General features: G+C 33.5%; 1 protein-coding gene across 2 annotated transcripts in view; it reads right to left on the bottom strand.

Moving 5' to 3' along the window:
• Positions 1–17,816, bottom strand: part of LOC128190251 (active breakpoint cluster region-related protein-like) — a 29,693-nt gene extending 11,877 nt beyond the window's left edge. For both annotated transcript variants that reach the window (XM_052862228.1, XM_052862227.1), the window contains exons 1-11: positions 15,999–17,816; positions 7,295–7,410; positions 6,997–7,134; positions 4,745–4,936; positions 4,455–4,568; positions 4,073–4,106; positions 3,682–3,734; positions 2,057–2,176; positions 1,319–1,440; positions 1,074–1,141; positions 238–347 (exon numbers count right to left, since the gene is read on the bottom strand). In XM_052862228.1, coding sequence (XP_052718188.1) covers positions 238–347; positions 1,074–1,141; positions 1,319–1,440; positions 2,057–2,176; positions 3,682–3,734; positions 4,073–4,106; positions 4,455–4,568; positions 4,745–4,936; positions 6,997–7,134; positions 7,295–7,410; positions 15,999–17,517 — 2,586 coding nt within the window. In that variant the 5' untranslated portion in view covers positions 17,518–17,816. The remainder of the gene's footprint in view (positions 1–237; positions 348–1,073; positions 1,142–1,318; positions 1,441–2,056; positions 2,177–3,681; positions 3,735–4,072; positions 4,107–4,454; positions 4,569–4,744; positions 4,937–6,996; positions 7,135–7,294; positions 7,411–15,998) is intronic.
• Positions 17,817–23,758: the final 5,942 nt, after the last annotated feature.

The following is a 23,758-nucleotide window of genomic DNA, read 5'->3' on the forward strand; positions in this document are numbered from 1 at the left end:
CAACTTAAGTTTAATTTTATTTAAAACTTCAATGCTTAGATCCAATAGCAGAGCATTCCACATTCAATGACATAAAACAATTCTTATGTCATCAACTTAATTATTACTGTGATCAATAAATCTCGCAGTTGTTTGCTTGACTGATCAATAATGATTGATTGATTAATCATTGATTGAATACAATATGTAGTAAATTAATAAGCATATAAGCCATTTCAGTCTCCTATGTATATTTACCTCTCCTTTATCATCATGGATTTTCATCTCTTTTCGTAACTCAGCCTTTAGGCTGACAATCTTCTTCTTCATGCTTTCGGTATCTTCTTTGATTTGGAACACTTTGTCCACTAAAAAATGATCAAACACTGTAAGATGTCAACTGGTAGTCAATTTTGTTTGCTGTCATACATCAATACCATGACTTTTATCTTTATTCTGGAAAGGATCTATCATAATCTTGAATCACATAGATGTTGATAGATTATGCAGTCTTTACTTAACTTCTAAGAAATCAGAATTATACAACATCCCACAGGCTGGTTTGTCATGTATTTTATATTTAAGTAATTTAATTGCATTCCAGTGACCTCTAAAGCTATTTTAAGCTAAGAGTGAGAAAATATGAAATCTTTGCAATAAGGAAATCTGTTTAAAGGCCAAATACTGGTAAATACAAATTTATAGAGTGTGAGCTTAATAAATTTTCCTTCTTTCTAAATCAAGCCCCTTTTACTTCATTAACAGTCATTTAGTGTTTTGGATTTCCTTTTATCACCTCCATCCGTCATAGAATGACTGGGAAAGCAGGGCCTTGAGATAAACTGCACAACTTCCTGCATCAAGTGACTCTACATGTTAAATTAGAGCAGCCTAGCAACCCTAACATCCAGATGTGTGTCATGTCCATTTCTGGGCAAAATTCATTTCTAACCAGGAAGGAAAAACAAATCTTGCGACTAGCCATATAAAGGCCAATTTCTCTACCTTCCCTTTGCAAATATGGAAATAAAATATTTGTAATGTTATACATTTTTAATAAAATTTTAGGTGTGCATCCATGCTTGTTGACTTACATTTGGTTTCCATGTTGATCTGGGGAACAGGAAGGAACCATTTCACTTCAAATACATTCACACGATTCCTGAAATATATGCTCTGATTTAGCTTAATTTAAGATTAGTCCGGCTTTGCAAGATTATAAGGAAACTGATAACCAAAGACCCTTTTCCTTGTTATATTTTGAGAATAACAAATAATATGCTAACTAGATGTGGGGTTAAAATATCTAATGACAACTTTAATGGCCTATCACACACACCTGCCACTTTGTTTGTGTTTGGTACACACAAGGACATCTGTGAATAAGAACATGAATCTCAATTTTCTAGAATTTCCGAACATCTCCACTACAAAGCCACTCTTTACTAGATGGTCCTCAATCTGCAATGTAGATTGGGTAATAGGTCATATAATAAGCCTGGTAAAGACTGATAATTTGATGCATATCTTACCCGTAGTTTAAGTTGATTGATTCATATGATAAAATTATCTCATAAAATGTTAGAAGTTTTAAATCAATTTCATTTCAACTCTATGACAATAATATATGTCATAACACAAACAAGATTACAGAATAATTTCAAAGTGTGTTACTTTATATACCTATATATATGGACTGGTATCGAAGTTAATATTGTTATAATTTTCAACATACTGCAACAAACACATCATTTCTTTTATTTTAATTTTCTACTTCTAAATTCTACAATTAACACCTTCATTAACCCTCCTCTTTGTTAGCAAGTTAGCAACAGTGATGTGAGCAATTCTGTGTCAAAAGAAAATTGATCGATGATTTACATTAATCAACCACACTACTCACTGGTATTAAAGGTTCAGCCGATGCATCTTCTACGTCATTTCAAAATACAATTATTATTTTGATATTTAAAAAAGCACTTTAATAGCATGCTAATTTTAGTCTTGGGAATGTTTGGTTTGGTTTTTGCCTATAATGACCAGGATTTCACAAACAATTCTGATGCAAAGGACTTACATTTGCGACTTGTGAATCTGGTTTTGTTGCAAAATTCTTCAGGTTGTGGTCAGCCAGATCCAAAGTCTTCATGAGTACTTTGTAATCCTCATGATCTTCGGGCGTATATTTCAGAAGGTCCTATATGTATCACACAGCAACAAATAAAGCTTTTTTTACATATCAATCTTCTAATTATCTCTAGTAACTATTTTAATAAATATGCCAAATTCATTACTTTTTCCTTTTTGTAGAATCAAAAATTTTACTGGCAATCTAAAATGTTCACAAATTTTACAAAATTTTACAAGTTTAAAACATGTACTTTTATACATGAAATGAATTTTTGTACCATAGTTTGGCATGTTTTCTATTGTTAAAAGTGTGGGTTGTCTGTGCACCCAACACTTTTTTAAAACTCTGCCCACTATCTCAGGTAAAAACAACATCAATAATGATGTGTTCTAACATGTCCATGATACTGCTTACAATAAGAGATTCCTCCAGATTAAAATTGTTAATAACTCAACATGAATAAATGACTCAAACTAAGTTTGTCGAATTAATCTCATTTGTAGTTTGAGAAAAAAAAATATCGACAATTGCTTTGTCAATATGACTCTAATTTAATATTCTTCTCCATGTGTGCAAACAATTAGAAAAAGGCGTGTAAGATGAAATAGGGGTATCATGTAGAAAGGTTTTATAGAAAGTCAATCACTTGATAGGAACGCGTTTGAATAGAAAACTTGTTTTGTGGACAAGGTGATTAGCTGCGGCCAATCGGATTTGACATTTCTTCATGGTTTTGCGCCATACATTTCTCAACTAAATTTTTTTCTTGCTTATTGGTTGATTTTTTAAAGTATATATATGTACATGTTTATTCAGCCATTTTAAAAGACATATACACGTGTATCATTGATCTAGAGTATCAAATAGGATTTTAAAAAGAGTAACTATATCATCATCAATTTAAATCTAATTTCAACAGAAGGATTGCACAAATAAGGGCTTGTAAACGTAAAATTGTGTTAATAAGTTTAATTCTATGAAGCAAGTATTGATACTACAAGTTGGAAAATAAATAAATATCGAATAAAAATATGACATTGAACAGTCAATTTATTCTTTAGCTATGAATTTTTTTCAAAAAATACAGAATACATGTAATTTTAAATGTTTATCTGTGATACAAAATCATTTTAGAAATTCACATAGTACAATATACATATATACTACCAACACATTGGTACCATTTAGTTTACGGGAAAAGTGCACCCTCGAAAACTGTTATTACTAGGTACAAGTAACTTGCCCCATATAATATCATTGATTATGTGCAGATTCCCGACGGGCATGGTCTTGTGACACTCGGGAGCTAAGCTCCCTTGTGTCATTATGACCACGCCCATCAAACATCTGCACATAACCAACAATATCATATGGGGTAACTTCATTTGACTTTCACTACTTAAACTTATACACACAAATAAAGTCAATGCAAAACAACATGATATACCACTAAGACTTATTGAGTTGATCAATCAATTCTAGAGCAAAATTAAGATATCTCAATGCAATCTTTGCTACTGGGATAACACTTGCTATAAAGTTCAAGCTGTCTGCTTTCATCTAATACCTACATGTATGACTAGAGTGTTTCTCTGAAGCCTCTGTACAGGGGTAAACAAAAGTTCTACAAACAAAACAAAACATCAGATAAAACAGCACCACCTCAGCTAGATAGTTCAAAAGAGAGCTATAGTATCTACCAGCAAAGGTCCTTATAGATTAAGAGTAAAGCTATAGGGTTCTGCTTTGTTTCAATTGAGAAATAAGAGAACTTTACTAAGACTGAACATATTAAACAGTTATACATACATTGGGAAAGTGCTTTGTACATGTGCAAACTGTTTGATACTTCTACAAGTTTCTCTTTTTTGTAGGTGTGATTGCAATGTCTATGTAATATATGTGATAATACATATGTGGATTATGCAGTGGATTTTTTGAGCTAGTAGTCTCTAGAATTACCTTGAAGGGAATGCTGGCCTCCCAAAGTCAATCTCTGAAGAAAAAGAGGGAGAAAAAAAATGTTAATATGACTGTCAGTCTAGCTCAACCATCATCGACAATACAATAAAAATACAGATAAGTGGTCCCTTTCGACATACAATTGCAAAGTAAGAATAGATCTACGTATTCCTTTAATAAAATATTAAACGAAAACAAATGCAATGAAAATTTTTGATTATGCTGGCATATTAAAGGTTTAATGAACACTCAGATATACAGATGAATGTCTATCCCTACTCAAATTACTTGACTTATCTACAGTAAAATTTCAGACATGCATAATTTGAATTTGACATATTGAGAGTGATGTGTAATTATAAACAGATATAGCTGACTTTACCACAGCGGTAACAAGCTTTCGGAACTCCTCGTTACTGTTGCTACACTTTTGTATACATTCTGCTGCTTCATGCGTATGATTGACATATTTCATGTACATGGGGAAATACACAATCTAAAAAAAAGATTGAACACTTCATATCTCCTCTAATTTTGCAAGTTAAAATCAAAATATTGTAAATTAGTCATCAGCTTTTACTGATATATTGGCTTCCTTTTCTTACAAAAAATAATTATCCTGAAATCGTTTTGAGCTTGAGAACGGTCTCCAAATGAAAATCTTTCACTCACTAATTCTTTAAACGTATCTCCCACTTTCTGTGTGTCTGACCAAGCGTCCACTTTGGCCTGGAGTTTGCTCACAAAGTTACTGTGCTGGACGTGGATCTCCTCCACCTGGTAGAACATGGTGGTCACATCCTCCATTGAACACACTGGTGTCTCCCGCAGGTTCGTTATCTGGTTCTGAATCTTTCTTTTCAGCTGTCATCAAAAGAGGAGAAAAAAATCCCAAATTACAGCAAGACTTGAAGACAGTTTGAATGTCCATTAGTAGAACAAGAGAGAGAGAGAGAGAGACAGAGAGACAGAGAGACAGAGAGACAGAGATGTTCATCTAGTCAACATAACACATGTTTGAGTATCAAGTACGAGTATATAACTTTGATTGGGAAGAGATATAATTTTCTATACTGCTCACACAGTATTCATCAAATGGCAAGCAAAAAAGAAATGCACTTATCATTGAAAAAATAACAGACAAAAAAATCCAATATATTGATTTTGATTTTAAACATTTCTTAAAATTGCATTTTTCCTTAATTTAAAATTTGAAAAATTACACAAGTTTAAAAAACAAGTGAGAGTCAAATACCAGAACATAAAAATGATATCCACTGAATATTTTCTCCTTTCTTGAGAAATATGAACATGTTCATAGAGATTAGCTATTATAGCAGAAAACATTATGTAACAAGTTGATGTGGTATGATGAATTTCTTCTGCAATGCTTGCAATCTTTATACCTACAGAAAACACAGCAGCATTCAAATTTCATTGTTTGAGTAAATAAATGTTATACTAATAGCACCAGTACTACGTATAATTTGCTGAATTATTATAAAACTAATAACAATAAAAGTTTTTTGTGCATTAAAACAGGGTGGGACATATTTATATTTCCTGAAAAAAACCATTATTCCTTTAATATTCTGAATACATCATAATTGTTCAAGTTTGTAAACTAAGGGACACTGTACTAGTGCTACAGCTAGATTGTATACAATCTATATGCTAACAATAGGACTCACTGAGTTGAATTTCCTGATTTATTTGATAATTTACTTCAAGTACTATTTAATAAGTTGATTGGGAAAAAGAGAATCTTTGATATTTTAAACTTGAATATTATGATTTTGATTATACCAGTATTTATTTCAAGAGGCTTGGCACACAAGTGCTTTGATTTGAACTCTTAGACAACAAAGCTTTTTGGAGAACACTTGTTAATCTGTCCCTACCATGCCTATATGTGGATCATATTCTATAACATGTAGCTATTAATTATGCAATTGATCACTGACAGCTATTTGCATTTCTGGTCCTGTTCTGTCTCCAAGTTTCATAGCAAGAGTGAGATTCCTATAGATTTCCCCCCTGACATATGTAAATATTTTCCTTATCTCTCTGTGGTACCTTTTAAATAGGAAGAGAATATATAGCCAGTCTTGCTAGCCCCCCTCCCCTTTCCATCAATCCCAAAATAAATATATTTTATATGTTTGACTATTCAGGAGAGGTGAATTTTTGCCAAAATCCTTCCTATATTCCTTACCTCTGCAAGCTATTCTCCTACATGTAGAGGTAAGTGATGGTTACATGCACTGTCCACTGTATATGTCTGAATGTGTTCATGTTGTTTATTTACGCTTCTGTGATATCTGTGGGCAATAAGCTGGAAGGTCTTCAAGTTTTTCCTTACCTATGTGTATTTTGTATAACATTCTTCTTACCTCACCTAAGTCTTTGTAAGTCCTCTCACTTTGCAGTATCTGAGTATCAGATATTTATTTTCATATTCTCCTTACCTCTGTTATGTCTTTGTAAGTCCTCTCAATTTGCAGTACATGTATCTGAGTATCAGTCATTTATTTTCACATTCTCCTTACCTCTGCCATGTCTTTGTAAGTCCTCTCACTTTGCAGTATCTGAGTGTCTGTCATTTATTTTCACATTCTCCTTACCTCTGCCATGTCTTTGTTAGTCCTCTCACTTTGCAGTATCTGAGTGTCTGTCATTTATTTTCACATTCTCCTTACCTCTGCCATGTCTTTGTAAGTCCTCTCACTTTTCAGTATCTTAGTATCAGTCATTTATTTTCACATTCTCCTTACCTCTGCCATGTCTTTGTAAGTCCTCTCACTTTGCAATATCTGAGTATCAGTCATTTATTTTCACATTCTCCTTACCTCTGCCATGTCTTGGTATGTCTTCTCACTTTTCAGTATCTGAGTATCAGTCATTTATTTTCATTTCCTCCTTACCTCTGTTATGTCTTTAAGCAGGGACAGGTAAGTCCTCTCACTTTCCAGTATCCCTTTTACAAGGATTTTTCTCATGTGCAATTTCTGGTCCCTAACCCTTTGGGCACTGCTAACGCTCATTGTCCTGGACAGCTCAGACTAAATCAAAAGCAATATGTTTAAATTTTTCTGAAAAATTAACTTTGTTCCCAATTCTTTTTAAAATTCAACATGCCATAATCAAATTGCTTTTAGGTATTGTAACAAATCCTCTATGAAAGATCAAGAAATCCCCTTTTACCTCTGTTAAGACATATACCTCTGTATCACTGGTGTCCTCTGAGTCCTGCCCGGTAGCCTCCACGGTTACACAAGGTCTCCCATCCGGATCATCCTTGGGCTGAGTATTTTCTGCATCTTCCATCTCCAAATAAGCTGAAATGGCAAGAAAAAAAAATCAAAGTTGTTGTCAAATGACTCTCACCTTGAGATATGTCACAATCAGTCTTTTTCCTATTCTTTTTTTTTTCAAGGTTACATTTGCTTATGAATAAGAAATTAATCCCTAAAATATAAACATCTGTTACAGAAAAAATATCCATTTTCTCTTATTTTGATTCCTTGTCCAAACTAAATTTGCATGAAAAACATATTGGATCATTCAGAGGAGCCTGTATTTTCTTAAACTTATGAAATAACATCCAGAGTTGAGAATTAGGTTACCACAATTAATTCTAATGCCATGACATACCTTGATAAAAGATACACAACATTCAAATATGAGAAAATGTTATATTTCATGTAATTTCATTGTTCCACTTTCTTAAAGACTAGACTGGATTTTGTTACATATCTCATTTTGTGTGATAATTAGAGGACAATCAGAGTAAATTCAATTTACACACATTTCATAAAAATGTTTAAATTTTATTAAAGTTCTAACCATTTCAAGATGTATGTAAAGTACTCATATACCCAAGAAGCATTCATATATCATATTGAGTGGGAGTTTTTTAAACATTTAAAAAAAAAAATAGAACAGGTAGAAACCAGGGTGTGGTCAGAAAACGAAACTGCTCTTTACATAAATATGGAAAAAAGTAACCACATGTGAAGTTTCAGAAAACCTTTATGTATGTGTACCTGTAGTAGGTTATGACTATACAGGGTAGTTACACTTTTACCTTTCAGAAAGATCTCATTCATTGTAAATTATCACCTCATAAACAGGAGGCGGTACTTGACACATTTTTCATTGATGAAACTGACACAATAACAGAGTCATTTCAATCTTAAATTTAGCAATGTATTTCAAAATGATTCAGTTTGTTTGAGTTAGTTGGTGTAACAAGAGCCATATTAGAAATCTGAGAAAGGGAAGGGGAGGGGGGTAGGAATATTTGATGACTAACAAAAATAGACATCATGTTTTGTATTGTCCTATAAATTGTCATGACTATATGACTAATGGTAGGGTTTACAAATGTCTCGACTTTACAAAATTTTATTCTTAATCAAGCAAAACGGAAGGTTGTGTAAATTTGATCGTTGACTACACAAACTCAATCAATAACCTTTAACATTTTCATGTTCAAGTTCACGTTTTATTTTAGAGAATCGATTCTAAGGAATGTTAGCCATTATACAGTGATTAATGCACACTGGCATCTGCAGGATAACAAAAAAAATAACAAGAAACCCCATTCATATTTTTGATAGATTAGAGCTCTTATCTTCTGTTTGCAGAGCAATATTAAATCAAGTTGCATTTGGAGTTTTTTCCTCTGGAGAAAAGTATTCTCTGGTATATTTTTTTATTCCAAAATTGCCACATTGGATTGTAATTAGTTCCGAAACCTTAACCGCCTTATGACAAGTGCAGAGTTTGTTCTTGGTTTAAACTAAAAGAAACACAGCAGTATTGGAAAAAAAATTAACCAGGGATTTTAATATGTGATCTTAAACCATCTGCCTTGTTCATTCTAACATTTGTAAATTGTTATTCTCAAATCCATCATGACTTCATTTTTTTCATACAATGCAATCCCTCCCTAAAAAAACAAAACAAAAAAAAACCCCAAAAAAACATGAGGCCATTAGGCCTTGACAGTCACCTAAGTACCATAGCCCTTAGATGGAAATGTCAGGTAGTCTCATGTTTGCATTTTAAGAATCCTCGACACCCTGTGACTTCTACTATTTATGACAGTACGTCACAACATGGCGATTTTAACGCATTGTAAAACAGTTTAAATCGCCAGTCTATGATGTCTATCTCTGTGGCGCAATGGGTGAAGCTTATACATACCAACTCACAGGTCCTGAGTTCGAATACCTTTTATTTTCATGAATAGCGATAAATTTTTATAAAGTTGATTTTACCCCAAAAAATTGAATTTTTCCTGTCATTTTCAATTCAAACTCATGCTAGAAATCCATTCTTTAGGTAATTTAGAAGAATGGGCTTGTATGCAGAACTTTTCCCAGGTGTGTGGAGGACCCTTCATTTTGAAAAACATTTATTCATGAAAATGGGTGGGATGTTCTAGAGTCTGAGAAAATACATACATGTATAACTAAATTTAGCTCCAGGGGCCAAAAATTGTAAAATTGTGGTAATAAGAGACCTGCAGGCCTTTGATGGTCAATCTTTTATAATATTCACAGTTTCATAATAATGCACACAAAATGCATACAGCTTATTTCTACAAGTATACAATGCACAGGATATTAAAGTAGATTTCCTAAAATAGAACAAATATCTAATTCAATCCATGCATTGCCAAATGACAATTTACCATGTAGTTTTCAAGACGAGGTTAAAATTGTTAATGCATGCCACACAGCAATCACCTTAAGTAAAAGTACATGGTTAATATTTGGACATATTTATCACACCACCCCACCCCCAATAAATTCCTCAACTTCTATCCCATGGCCTGGGCAGTACATGATTTTTACTATTGAACAAGACATCATGAACACAATAACAATTGCATGACTTTATCTCCCATGGTTGTGATAGTAAAGAAGAAAATATTATCAAATCAATACATTTTCACTACGTAGTGTTATTGCCCCTGCCCTTGGGCCTGAACCCCTGAAACTGGGATCATGAATTTCATAATTTAGATAGAGGACTTCATGGACATCATAACCATGCATTTATTTTTTCTCAAATATATATGGAAGTAGAGAAGAAGATTTTTTTTATGAATTAATACATTTTCACTAGATAGCCATATTGGTCCCACCTTGGGGCCAGAACCACTGTCCCAGGGACCATGAATATCACAATTTAGGTAGAGGACTAAGTGGACATCAGAAGCATGCATTTAGCTTTTATAAAAAATATATGGGAGATTTTCTAAGATTTTATATATTTTTATTATATACATGTATAGCCATATAAGCTTCGTGTTAGCTTCTGAACCCCTGACCCTGGGGCCATGACTTTCACAATTTGAGTAGAGGATTTCAAGAATATCAGAATCATGCATTTAGTTTTTCATAAAAATATATGGGAGTAGAGAAGAATTTTTTTTAAGATTTAATACATTTTTACTATATGGCCATATTGGCCCCACCCGAGGGTCCGAACTTCTGACCCAGGGGCCATAAATTTCACAATTTTGGTAGAGGACTTCATGGACATCATAACCATGCATTTAGTTTTTCTAAAATATATATGGGAGTAGAGAAGAAGATTTCTAAGATCTTAATACATTTTACTATATATATGGTAATATTGGCCCCACCCTAGGGTCTGAACTCCCAGGGGCCATGAATATCACAATTTTGGTAGAGGGTTTCATGGACATCATAATGCATTTAGTTTTTTCTCCATATGTGTGGGAGTAGAGAAGAAGATTTTTTGCATACAGTCAAACCTCGTTATCTTGAACTAGATGGGACTGGTTAAAAACTTCGAGATATCCAAGTATTTGAGATATCAAGGGTAAAATTCTTAAAGTTTAAGTGTTTGGGACTTAAAATCACTTCAACATGCATATCCATTGTTTTCGAGATATTGGTGTTCGAGATACCGAAGTTCAACTGTATTTTACTCTGCCTAGGAGGCCTTGGGGTGGTAAAACAATGTAATTCACATTATAGATTCCTCTTACCATAGAGATGCTTCACATTAAAATGGTAACAATTGTCTTGTAGTTTTCAAGAAGAAGTTAAATATGTAAAATTGTTAACACAGGATGCACCAGGACAGAAAAACACCAATTAAAATAGGTCACCTGAGTGACTCAAAAGGTATGGTATAACTTGACATTTTAGACTAAATAAATGGTCTTTAACAGATTGGGACCAATCGCCTAAACGGGGTATAAGATCCAAAACAGGGGTATAAACATACAGTGCAAAAATTGGAAATTATTTATTGAATAATTTTTGTAAGAAATCCACAAAAATTTACATCAAATACAACAACTCTTGGTAAGCAAGTCTTTCTATAAACCTATGGTTAAAGAGATTGAAGCCAAAGAAGTTTTAGATGTACCTAGTGATCAATCTCCAAAACAGTAGGGTAATATAGAAAAAAATGTTTACCAAAAATTTTTACATCTTATTGCAGATTCAGACAATTTTTGTCAAAACTAAAAAAAAAATGTTTTTGCTCTGTATTTTTTTTTATCCCATATTTGTTTTAAAAAAATACAAATACATGTAGCTCATCTTAATAAAGAATATGTATTTCAAAATCTTGTGAAACAGCTAGGTTTTAAATACACATGATTATACAATTATATAAATTTAAAGTCTCATCCTGCAATCCCAAGCTTGAGGTGGCTTTGATATGAAGAATAAATTGTCTTGCATTCTAATACATGTATTAGACAAACATCAGGTGCCTATGGTATAAAAAAATGTCAATTGTTTAATCTGTCTATTTTACCATTTCTAAACCTCACTCTTGTTCATAAATACATACACTGGTACATACTATTCAGTTTTAGTTCAAGTGTTCAAGAAATTATGATTTATATGCATATTCATACATGTAAATATATATTCATATATAGAGAGGTGTGCTGCTTGATTATATTCTATGCAATGGAAGCTAGATAAAAAGTCAGATTAAATATCATTTACCCACCAGATTGGCAGAAACAAAATCATTTCAAGGTCTCAACAAGTTCTTTTCTAATTAAATTCTAAGCTTGGTTATAGTCTGTAACTGCTTCCTTATTTGAATACAAATTTACACAAAGATCGCATGTGTGTATTTCCTCAAATTACTCTATATCTAGTCTCTACATCTAAGGCTTTTTAATCTTTTGTCATATTTTCTGTGCAATCTTTTTAAAGTGCCACTTGAACTTGCATTCCCCTATTTTCAGTTTGTGCACTTATTTTAAAAAAAAAAATAATGAAAAATAATTGTTCATGTTCAGAAACATTCAGTTTAAACTCAAAGTTGTATTTTCCAACAAGCAGGAAATCATTTTCAACAGTATTTAGCAGAGTGAAACATAGAATTCAGTGCACCAATTAGTTGAGAGAGAGCGAGAGTGAGAGAGAAAAAAAAGAAAAGAAAAAGCTATTGGCACTGAAATATTTAAGTTTTAAAACAGTTGAAGTTTTTACCACTTTCCACATGCTGAGTTAATTTCTGTCTTACAGTTGTGTTAATCTGCAACAATGCATTCCACAGAGAAAGAAAAATGTTTAAAAAATACAGCTTGCATGTGATATTTTAGAGAATCATTTACTTTCATTTCACAAGAACTAATTAAAACTGACAGCTATTGTGTAAATTTCAGGGGCAGATGTTTGTACGAGTTTTTATATCTGACAATAAAACTACAAAACATGTACATGTAGTTAACTGTTAAAACCATTCTAAACCTTTTAGAATAGTTATTAAATGGCATCACAACTGATTGGAGTATATATCTATATCAAAATGCATATCTATACATTTATTTCTAAAGCAATTCATTTTGTCCCCAATGCAAATTATAATTCAATCATTCATTTTACTACTTTTGGGTATACAATTATCTACCATTGCACTTGTACAGCCAGGTTTAATTTGTTTAATACATGCAAGTAAATTTAAATTTTTTGATTGGTGCAAAGGACTATGTGCGGTATTATGCATTTGTCGCCCCCCCTCCCCCCCCCCCCCTCTCCCCCCCAAAAAATAAAGTTTTTAAAGAGCATTGAAATTAAGGTAGAAGATAGTTGAGATCATATTGAAAATAAGTGTGTAAAAGGCTAGCACCACAGTGTTGTCATAATGTAGAAACAACATCATAAAGATTGTCTTGTTTTGATAAACTGATGTTTTGTAGCAAAATATAGGTGTTTTCCAATGGTTTTTCGACCAGAAACATCGAGCGGGGCTTGCTGAAGTACCATATTTTAGTATGATGTGTATACATGTAATTATATGAAGAAAAACATATGTTAAAATCGTACTTGAGCAGACCTGCAGTCTATACTTCCGAATGCAGAATATAAAGAAAAATTGACAATATTTTTATTTGTTTGCAAAATTGCAGGAATTGGGTCATTTAGGTGACATCATAGATAAACAGCGAATGAGTCAATCGATGTTCTGATTGCGAATGAGCAAAGATAATTAATACCAAGATTAAAGTGATAGGCATCCTCTGTACAATGATTTATGAAGATTTTATTTTTTATACAATACTATTTAAAAATTGGTTAAAATTGGGGGGCAAATATTTGACCATACCAAATATACCGGTAGTCCTTTTGTGGTTTCATCTCAACAGCAAAAAAAAAATTAATCACAAAATAATGTTTGATAAATGTATTTTATCCATAATAGTTATCTGAATTAAGAAACTGCAAAAACTAAACTGGCAAAAACTAAATGTACCTATACATGCTATATTCAAATCAAAATGCTCATACTCTATATGACAAAGTTCTTTTTTGTTGTAAGTGGGTAGGGTGGGAAATAAGAAGGGCTACATGGGTATTTTGGCTTAGTTACAAAATTATATTGTTGGACTGCACAGTACAGCTGTTACTCAAAATGCAGCTCAAGTTATCGTAATAAAAAAAATTGAAACATTCCAGGAATTCAACATCTGACACCTCTACATTGTAAACTGATAGAGAGAATGCATGGTGGATATCATTTATAAACCAGTAAGTCTTCTTACATAGCAACAACTGAGAGCATGCATACATCATGATATATGACCATATTTTAATAACAGACAGTGCCTCAGAGCCCACCAATGAATTAGAATTTTTCACAGAAGAATTATCAGTTTATCATATTCCAGTAAATGAAAGCCCTCAGCAGCCACCAAAAAAAAAGTTAAACATGTGCCCCAGATTCTGAACAATTCATGTATTCATGTGCCAAAAAGAGTGAATTTGCTTTTGGTGTTTTATTTTCAAACAAAAAATTCCAAGTTTTCATCATCTTTTTAAAACTTGACATATGCTATGGTCTCACTGCATGTCTTTAAACGCCAGTAAACATGCACACTCAGAAATTAATACATGTCGCTGTACACGAAGTAATTGAGTGTGTTCAATCAGGAATTTGAACTACATATACGTTCATAAATATCATTAATAATTCATCAATTTACATATATATGTGTGTGTGGTTCAAATTCATGATTCCTATCAGGATTTTGTTATAACAGAGAGAAAACTCTAACTAACTCTCTCTCTCTCTCTCTCTCTCTCTCTCTCTCGATACAAAAAACATATGGTCAAAGGACCTAGATGAAAAAACCAAGCACCCTCACTTTCCCTCCCTCTCCTTCCTCTCCTCTGACACTCCCTTTCTCTGTCGATATACATTAATCAGCAATAGTACTAAGCGGTTCAGCTATCTCATGTTTATTCATGAATTAACATACTAATTCATTCCTATATGTGTAAATTTCAAAGTGACAAGCAACTTGTCAACAAGTCATTAGTCCTAGTTGTAAACATCATATCAACAAAAAAAATCATGTTTTCACCAAACTTTTTATCACAAAAATCTGATTCCTCGCACACTTAGCAAAGCATGGAACATGTACCAGCCCTAGGCATAATGATATAAGGAAGAAACTTTATTTTGCAACATATTATACTTATATCATGTAGGTTGGATGTGTGTTGTTTAATATCATTTTCTTGAAATTTATTGCTGCAGAACATTGGTCCTTTGTAGAATATGGAAATTCTGGGTGAAATTTAATATCAGCAAACACTTTTACAAGTATTTATTTTATACATGTATGGTTTACATAATGTGTGTCACTGTCAGTATAGAGCTATATGTAGCACATGAAATTGTAAACAGGAAAGCAAAACCACTCAACACTGGGCCATCAGATTACATCTCTAGATTTGTAGTCAACTAGTCATCTTGTTTTTATTTTTAAATTTTTGAGCATTGTCTATAAATCAAACGCGACAGATATTACACTCTTCTGTTCAATCTAGAAAACATTTACTCAGGTAGCTCACAAATAAATCCAAATATTGATGAACACATACAGATTGAGGAATAATTTCATCCTAATGCCTCGGAATAATTTGTTTCTTTTGATCAGTTCTGCAAAGCATTTACCAGGAAGTTGACCAGAAATAAAAAATGACATGACAAACATTGCTGTGTAGACAGGCTTGTGTAATGAAATCAAAAGGTGTGTACAAAAAGGTATATTCACATCTATAGAAACATTATAATGCACCAATAACAACTGTTGACAAATTCTGAACGAATATTGTATAGTACCACTGTCTAACAGTTCACACGATAAGAGACCATTTTCCTACAGAGATAAGGAAATACTAGGACATATATTATTTGATTTTTTCAGGAGAACAGATTTCATTACATGAATATGTTCTCTGTGGACCAAAGTCCATATATCAACATGCAGATTACCATTTAAAGCAAGAACAGGTCACTGAGCAACTCCATGTACACTTCCTTAAATTAATCAGATCTGTTGCATGCTTCATCAAATACATGCATTAAGTTAATCAAATTTTATTTACATAAATTTGACACTTACACTTGCTACTGGAACTATCCTCCACATATTCTTTCTGTAGTTTCTCATTTTTCCGCAAACCAGAAACACTCGGTTTTGAATCGACACCTTCCCCACTGGTAAGACTAGTGTTGGATACAGTGTCTATGCTAGACGTATCGGAATCACTGGATTTTTTAGTCCCCTTGGTCACAATGGTGACATTATCGTATATGTCCGAACTCTGATTGTCTCGCTCATCCTCATCTTCTAAATCAAACTCGGCTGTCCGCCTTAGAAGAAAGTCCACCGAAAAGTTTTCATAATCGTTTGATCTGAGTCGCTTCTTGCTACGATTGGTGGCTGGTTCAGGGGAGGAATTCTGACTAGACTCTGTAATATTAGCATCAAATGTATCCAAGTCATTGCTCAGGTGTTTAAACCCTGTAGATATAACTTCACCGCTGTTATGTTTCTCCTTCCCTCCATCACTCAAGCGAAATTTTCTAAACATGTTTCTGTTAGCTTCCTCAGAACTCTGAGATATACCTGCATGACTAGAGGAAGTTGTTTCCTGATTGTCAGAGGAATATTTTCCTGTCAAATCATCTAAGTTTGTTTCAGGTGTGCTTGGCCTCCTGTGATCGTGTTTCCCATTGTTTACTTTCGTTTTAACAGGTTCACCTGAACTTCTCTGAGGACTTTGAGGACTAGAATCTTGTTCCAGCTTTTTACTGCGAGGGACAGTGGCTGGTTTTGGTCGGGTTGGATGCTCACTTTTGGGTCTCCGGGGAGGGATAGCAGGCTTAATTGAAGGTACCCTCTCTGTTGATGCTGACAATTTCCTCATACACTGATTTTCATAATCTATTTCATCGTCATCACTTGAGACTTTACTTTCATCATTCACAATCCTAGCATTAGCATATGGGCTATTATCCCTACTGTGAGGAACATCACTTATTCTGACACTGGGAAGGCTACCTGAGTCCCGGCTGTAATTGTTCAATACCTCAGTAACTAGGTTTTCCCCAGGAGCCACATCACTCATTTTGTTATCTGTAATCAGATTTTTATCTTTATGTACGAGAGCATTCACCTGGATTTCATGGTTTGGAGTTACATCAATGACATCTCCACCCAGACCAACATTAACAAATGTTTCTATAGAGGAGTCAACACATTTCCCAAGTCCATCCAACAAGGAATATTTTCTGCTTGGAGATTCGTCTGAGAATTTCCTGTCCTGAGTTCTGGAGCCCGGGAATGATATTTTTTTGGTGATACTTCTGGAAGAGTATTCAGCTGAGTCAATTCCATTGCAATCCTTCATAAAAGTTGCCCAAAAATTTTCGATCAGCTCGGCTTTTCTGTATTCTCGCTTAAGCCTCTTTGCGGTTTCCCTAGATTCGTTATACAACTTCCCAAGATGTGCAGTGTTTACGGATTCAAATCCATCATTCGATGTCAAGATGCAGCCATGTAGGTCAAGTAACGGGGGATCGTCTTGAGGGAATTCGGCAGACCATGTTTCAACAAACTTGTCGTACAACTGCTCCATTTTCCTACTGATACAGATTAATCAAACAAGAACGGACGGGTCGCACTAATCATCCATCACATGATGCGAAGTGCGATCAATTTATCTTCAAGGAAATCCTTTATTTTTAGTCGTATTTTGTCATGTTTCACTTCCGTATTTTTGATAGTCGCCATTTCTGTTTACGTTTCCTTCTTCGGAATACCTCGGTTATTTACTCATACAAACGGCCCCATCCTAATTCGACCCTGGGCGGAGTTTTCACATGTTCATGTGTTACACGAGGAATCGTTGTCAGTTACACACATACATATTGTACGTGATAGGGCTGGAAAAAACCAAAATGAAATTTATTTTATGCGTAGTCGATGACATGGATAAACATTTCGAAATAATTATAATCCACAAAGGCTATTTTACAAAATTATGCGATAATATCTTACATATATTAGGGGTTTTTTTATACCCGAGTACATATAGCTATATAAAGCTCTGTGGCTTTTTTCGTTATGATTTTAACTATATTAGATTAATAAAGTAAAGAACAAACAAACCTTCCGGTTTGAGACTTCGACTGACAGTAAACCAATAGACGTACGGGGTCTAAAAACACCAAACAAACCCCCAAATAATGTAAACCTTAATCCGTATTATGACCTTATTTCACTCTTAATTTCCTTACTTTCATTTCAATTTTTTTACATATTCCAAAACATACCCCCCCCCCCCCCAAAAAAAAGTGGGGGGGGGGGGGGGGGCAAGTGCATGATAATTCAATTTGATATAGGGTAGAACGGGGTAATTTCGACCACTTTTACTGATACGTAACTTTTAGTGTCAAATTTTGTACGATATTCCCATGAGCTTGTTTGAAATCATTTAGGATAGTTCGGATTACTTTCCTGTCACGTATTTTTCTACTTCCGAGTAAAAACTGTCACTGTACACAGGAATATGAAGAAAAGTAAATAAACATGTCACGCGGGTTAATTTCGACCGGTCTCGGGGTAATTTCGACCACATGAATAATCAAATTCGACCACTCACTTTTTTTTTTGTCAACTACGTTTGTAAAAAAAAAAAACACGTAAAAGCGATTTAAGTAAACTGTAATCACGGTAATTTAGATCTGAAAAAATGGAACAATCCACCCCGCCAACCCCTTCCCCTACAGTGGATTAATCCAGGGGCGCACCTCTGCATCAGCGCAGTGAGAAGAAATGTAAGCATGCAGTGAGAATAGATGATCTATCAATACCTTTAAAATCGAAATGTCTGAGACAGATCTACTTATAAAATTGAGAAACAATATATTTGAAAGAATTGAGTTGTTTCATTTTATTACCTGCTTATTTATTTATTTTATAGATTTATTCAAGGAATAAGGAGTTATTCTTTGAGTATAACAAAAATATATAATTTTGGTCTGAGCGTGGTCAAATCCAATCAAGCCCGATTTATGATTGATTTAATCAGACATGTAATTGGATAGAAAATATGCTCAGATTGCACAACCTTTTCTTAGTTGTTCCGTGCAATAATTGAAATATTCTACCGATCGTCGCCGACATTGTTCGTTTGAAATGTGTGTCTTTATTGTGTGTGTAATGTATTTCTTGAAATGAAAAAAAAAACCACAAAGCAAAATTTGCTTGCGAAAATATGCTAATACTCCTTCCTACACATCGCCAAATCCTTAAAATCCAAGCGTTATTTTATCTCCTTAGAATAAACACTGAACACCGCTGATTTTAGTTTTATAATGTACATTTTAGAATTTCGCGTTTAATGAAAACTGTTCTTGACGATCCCTCCCGATATTTTTAACGTTATTACTGGCGGGCAATTTTAATATATCCACAGTCGCATCCATTGTCGCTCAATAAACATAGCTTGACTCCTCTTCGTCTTTCCTTCAGTTATTTTGTGACTGTCAAATTCTTAATAATGATACAGTTCTTTAGTTCTAATTCAGGAATATGCAAAACAACACATGGACGCGTGATTATTTAGGCATAAAGTTTAACCAAAGTGGTCCGATCCATTTCATAATTTGAATGGTTTGCATGAATGTGAATTAATAAAAAAAAAACCACATCATATACTCAAAAATATAAGAAAGAAATGTTTTAAAACAAATTTTTATTTGAATTAGTTTAGGAAATTTGATCTACATTGTATGAACTCCAAGATCATTTAAGCTGCACATATTTATTTCACCATCGATCAGACATAAATTAACCATGTATTATAAACAGTTTTCAATGCATGGTTTTATCTCATCATTAACATGTTAGGTGCGAATTCATTGTAATATAACTTAAATCCATATCAAAATATATTCTTAATTCCTCCAACAATCCTAGTTTTCTTTTAATTAAAGCCAAAGTTCCAGTAGGTGCTGGCACGATAATAGTACCCCCCACTGATACTGCGATTAATATCCTTTATTTTATATGTTTTCAAGCAAACTCTCTAATTTTCTTTCAAAAATTAAGCAAGGGGAAAACCTGTAACTATTAATACAAGTTAAATTATTTATATTCGGACCATAATTGACGTATGATAAAAAAAAAAAACCCCAAGGGTGTCTGATGTATTGTGAAACCACCTTTTTTGTGGCCACGAGTGGTCGAAATTGACCCGCGTCATTAAACACCATACGGGTCAATTTCGACCAAACTTCTGCGGGTAAAAGGTGTGCATTTTAAGGGAAATCAAATTAAAAATAGTTAGAACCTGTAACATTAAGTAATGCACATAGAAATTAAATCAGTTTTAATTCGATACGTACTTTTGAATTTTGATACAAGTTATGAAATGTCAACAATGTGGTAAGAGTTGCCTCTCTTGTATTTGCCGACGTGAAAGCAAGCGTTCTGAAAACGGGGATTTTAAACAAGAAAACTATTATTCTGATCAAATAATTTAAATGGAAAACAAATTTTGGGACTGAGTTTCTCTAATCCCGGAAACATCATACGTTTCTAAACACTTCCCTGAATCCTTGTGTTGAGTTTTTGTAATTTGGTCGAAATTGACCGGTGGTCGAAATTACCCCGTTCTACCCTACCGTAATGTATCGTGTATAATACGCACTCGTGTATAATACGCACCCCCAAAGTTGATAAAAAAAACTTGCGAAAAAACAGCAGGTCCTATACATATATCACGCACCCAAAAAATGGCGAAATCAACGGCCGCCCCCCCCCCCCCCCCCCCCCAAACTATCGATGTTTCATGATAATTTTATAATCCATGCGCAATTTCTTTAATTTTGTGATCGGAACATAGCACAGTGATGAAAATCGACGGCCGCCATTTCTCCAAATAACTATAGATGTTTAAAGGGTACCTGCAGTGCCGGTCAATTTTTGATATAATGGAGATCTATGTGTAAAAACATCATCCTGAAAATTTTACAGCGATCGCATAAGTAGTTTTATGTATTAGCTACCAAAAGATTTAAGTTTTAATGCATTATTCACAGTGTCATTCAAACAGCTGAACTGCTAGCTTTCTACAACTCTTTTTCATTTTCTACATAAATAATACCCGGTACCAAGCTTGTTTTTCTCGACTATATTCTATATTTACATTGTACCATCAATGTTTGTCAAATTGACTGTTAAAGGAGATGGCTCAAATAGGCAGATTGCCTGCTGCCCAATCAATACATGTTAACCTACAGTGATGAAAAATAGGTAGATTTTGAACTAAAAAGCGGTAGCATCGCGCGCGGCCTTTTTCGCGTATATTTCAAAGCACAGTTTTTTATGTACTACATATGTAGTAAGGGTTTCTGATTAGTAATTAACGATATCAACTAAAATATAAAAGACTTGAAATTTAGTAATATTAACACTAGCAATAAAAATGTTCGTATGCATTTACCATTATTATAATAATGATTACCGGTAAGCTATTTTTAAGGAAAAATATTTGAGTGCAGAGCCCTTAACAATTACCTTTGTTCAGAAAAATAGGTTAAGTTGCCAAAATTGATCATATAAGAGCAGTAAGAACTAGTAGGAATTCATATGTTCTTTTTCAATATCAAAACGATGTTTACATGCTTATTTATTACAAATGCAGCATTCAATGCAAGTCAAGTTTATTATTATGGCCAAGTTAAAAGATATATTTAATCCTCGTTAAAGCCACGTGTTGAATTGCAAAGCTTCTTTTTTCCATTGCGAGGATAATATCGGCATGTCTTGTAACTAATGTAATCACGGGAAGTGGCTTCTTTCATCGTTCAATGTAAAATTTGTGTGCCTCCGATTCAAAGTCACGCGCTAATTTCAAACCCGACGAGAATTTTTGACCACAATGGCTTCCAAAATGGCTATCTATCAAAACAAGGAACGTATTTTGAAGAAAAGCGGTAGATTTTAAAATAAAAGCGGTAGGCGGGAGACAGAGCTAAAAAGCGGTAGACTTCCGCGTAAATCGATAGAGTTAACACGTATGGGCCAATGCTATTGTGTAATATTTTTTTACATAATAAATTATTGTTTAAATTAAATAAGTAGTTTTCGAGGTAATTGGGGAAAACCCGATTTCACACTGTCAAGCCGATTTGGCGTGAGATGAACTGTGACGTTACGGGGTCAACGCCGCTGTATGAGAAACAGGAATATCATATCGTATGAAAACTGTTCGTTTTATTGCATTGTTTTATCAATATATAAACATATTTTCTGTTGTTTTATTTCCTTATCAACCCTTGATGACTAAATATACTGTTGTTTGAGGTTAAACTCGTATTTTATCGAACAAATATGCCGAATTCGGAAAATTGTTTGCTTCACGAATTTAGTCAAATGTGTAACCCATTTTGCATATAAATGCACAGCATATGTAGCAAAATGACAATTAATCAAAGCAATATTGTTCAAAGAAACATATTTTGTTAATATTGTCATTCTTTCGAATGATTTTTCCGTGGCATTAACTGATCAATAATATTCATTTGATAATACATATTTCGTAAAAGGTAACGCGGGGTCTATTCCTAATATCAAAGTACTGAAGTACTAACGGGAGTTGATTTTATCGATTATCATTTATTTTAAAATCAACTTATCTTGCATGGCAATTAGTTTCTAGTCTGTATTTGAATTACGCACTTTTTTATGATATGGATTTTAGACTTTTCCGACAAGAGTTTCGAGAAACCCCATATGAATCATGTAGTGTAATATTTAAAGATAGATTTCAAACTATGAATATTAAAGTAATCGAAGCAATTCTAAAAATTGTATGGATCCAAGCACTGATATCGAACTCAAATCTCGTTCAACCAGACGCTAGGCTGTCTCCGTTAATCTCCGACAAGCAAGAGAGCCTCTCTGCTTGTCGGAGATTTACGGAGACAGCCTAGCGTTTGGTTGAACGAGCTAGGCTATATTAAACTCTGGCGTAGGAATACATGAGACTATAAAAATATCTTAGTTGCTCGTATTATATAAAATCTGACTATTTTCAAAGTGTTTATTGATTAGTTTCCTTGAAAAACAATGCTTCAGCATACATTACATCGAATTTTTCTATTATTTTCAAGAAATAAGTCTTGTCAGCGGTGGTAATTTGTGCTTAGGTCCAAACACTGTTTCACTTTCGGTTTGCAAGAGTAACTGCATAGGAGAGTTGATTAAAATCAACTCCCAATAAGGCATAAAATTACAAAAGATGTCGCCCGATTATTCAATAATATTGATATCGGACCAATAACAATCAAAATAGTATGCATTCTTTAACAAACAAACACGGGATTATAAACGGATCAAGGCGAAAGTCCAATATGGCTGCATGATTAAGTCTTTCTCGTATTCTTTTAAAAATACGATAATGGAATTTCAGTTTACATTTATTTACATCCTTTGTCAAAATGTTCAAGTTTATTCAGATTTCATAATGATTCGTTGTCAGTATAACAATTTAAGCTATATGGAGTTAAAGCGTTAAAAATTGCTGACCATAGCGCTCAAAGAAAGTTGCACTTTATCAAATGTTCAAGCTGTTGCAATTGTTTAATAGCGAAAATTTTAAAGATATGTGTAACCTCGGCAAATACATTTATTATAGTATGAAATTAAGAAACGATATATGTAATTAACGTTAGATGTTGTTCTTTTGATTCTTTTCGCCTTTACTCATATCAATTTTTCATATTTATGTATGTACAATGTAATAGGGTCTCCTGTAAAATATCCATTTCTATACTTTACTATGTTTTACTATGTTTTATATAGTTTGT

The sequence above is a fragment of the Crassostrea angulata genome, chromosome 6 (assembly GCF_025612915.1).
Source record: "Crassostrea angulata isolate pt1a10 chromosome 6, ASM2561291v2, whole genome shotgun sequence".
Lineage (NCBI taxonomy): Eukaryota > Metazoa > Mollusca > Bivalvia > Ostreida > Ostreidae > Magallana > Magallana angulata.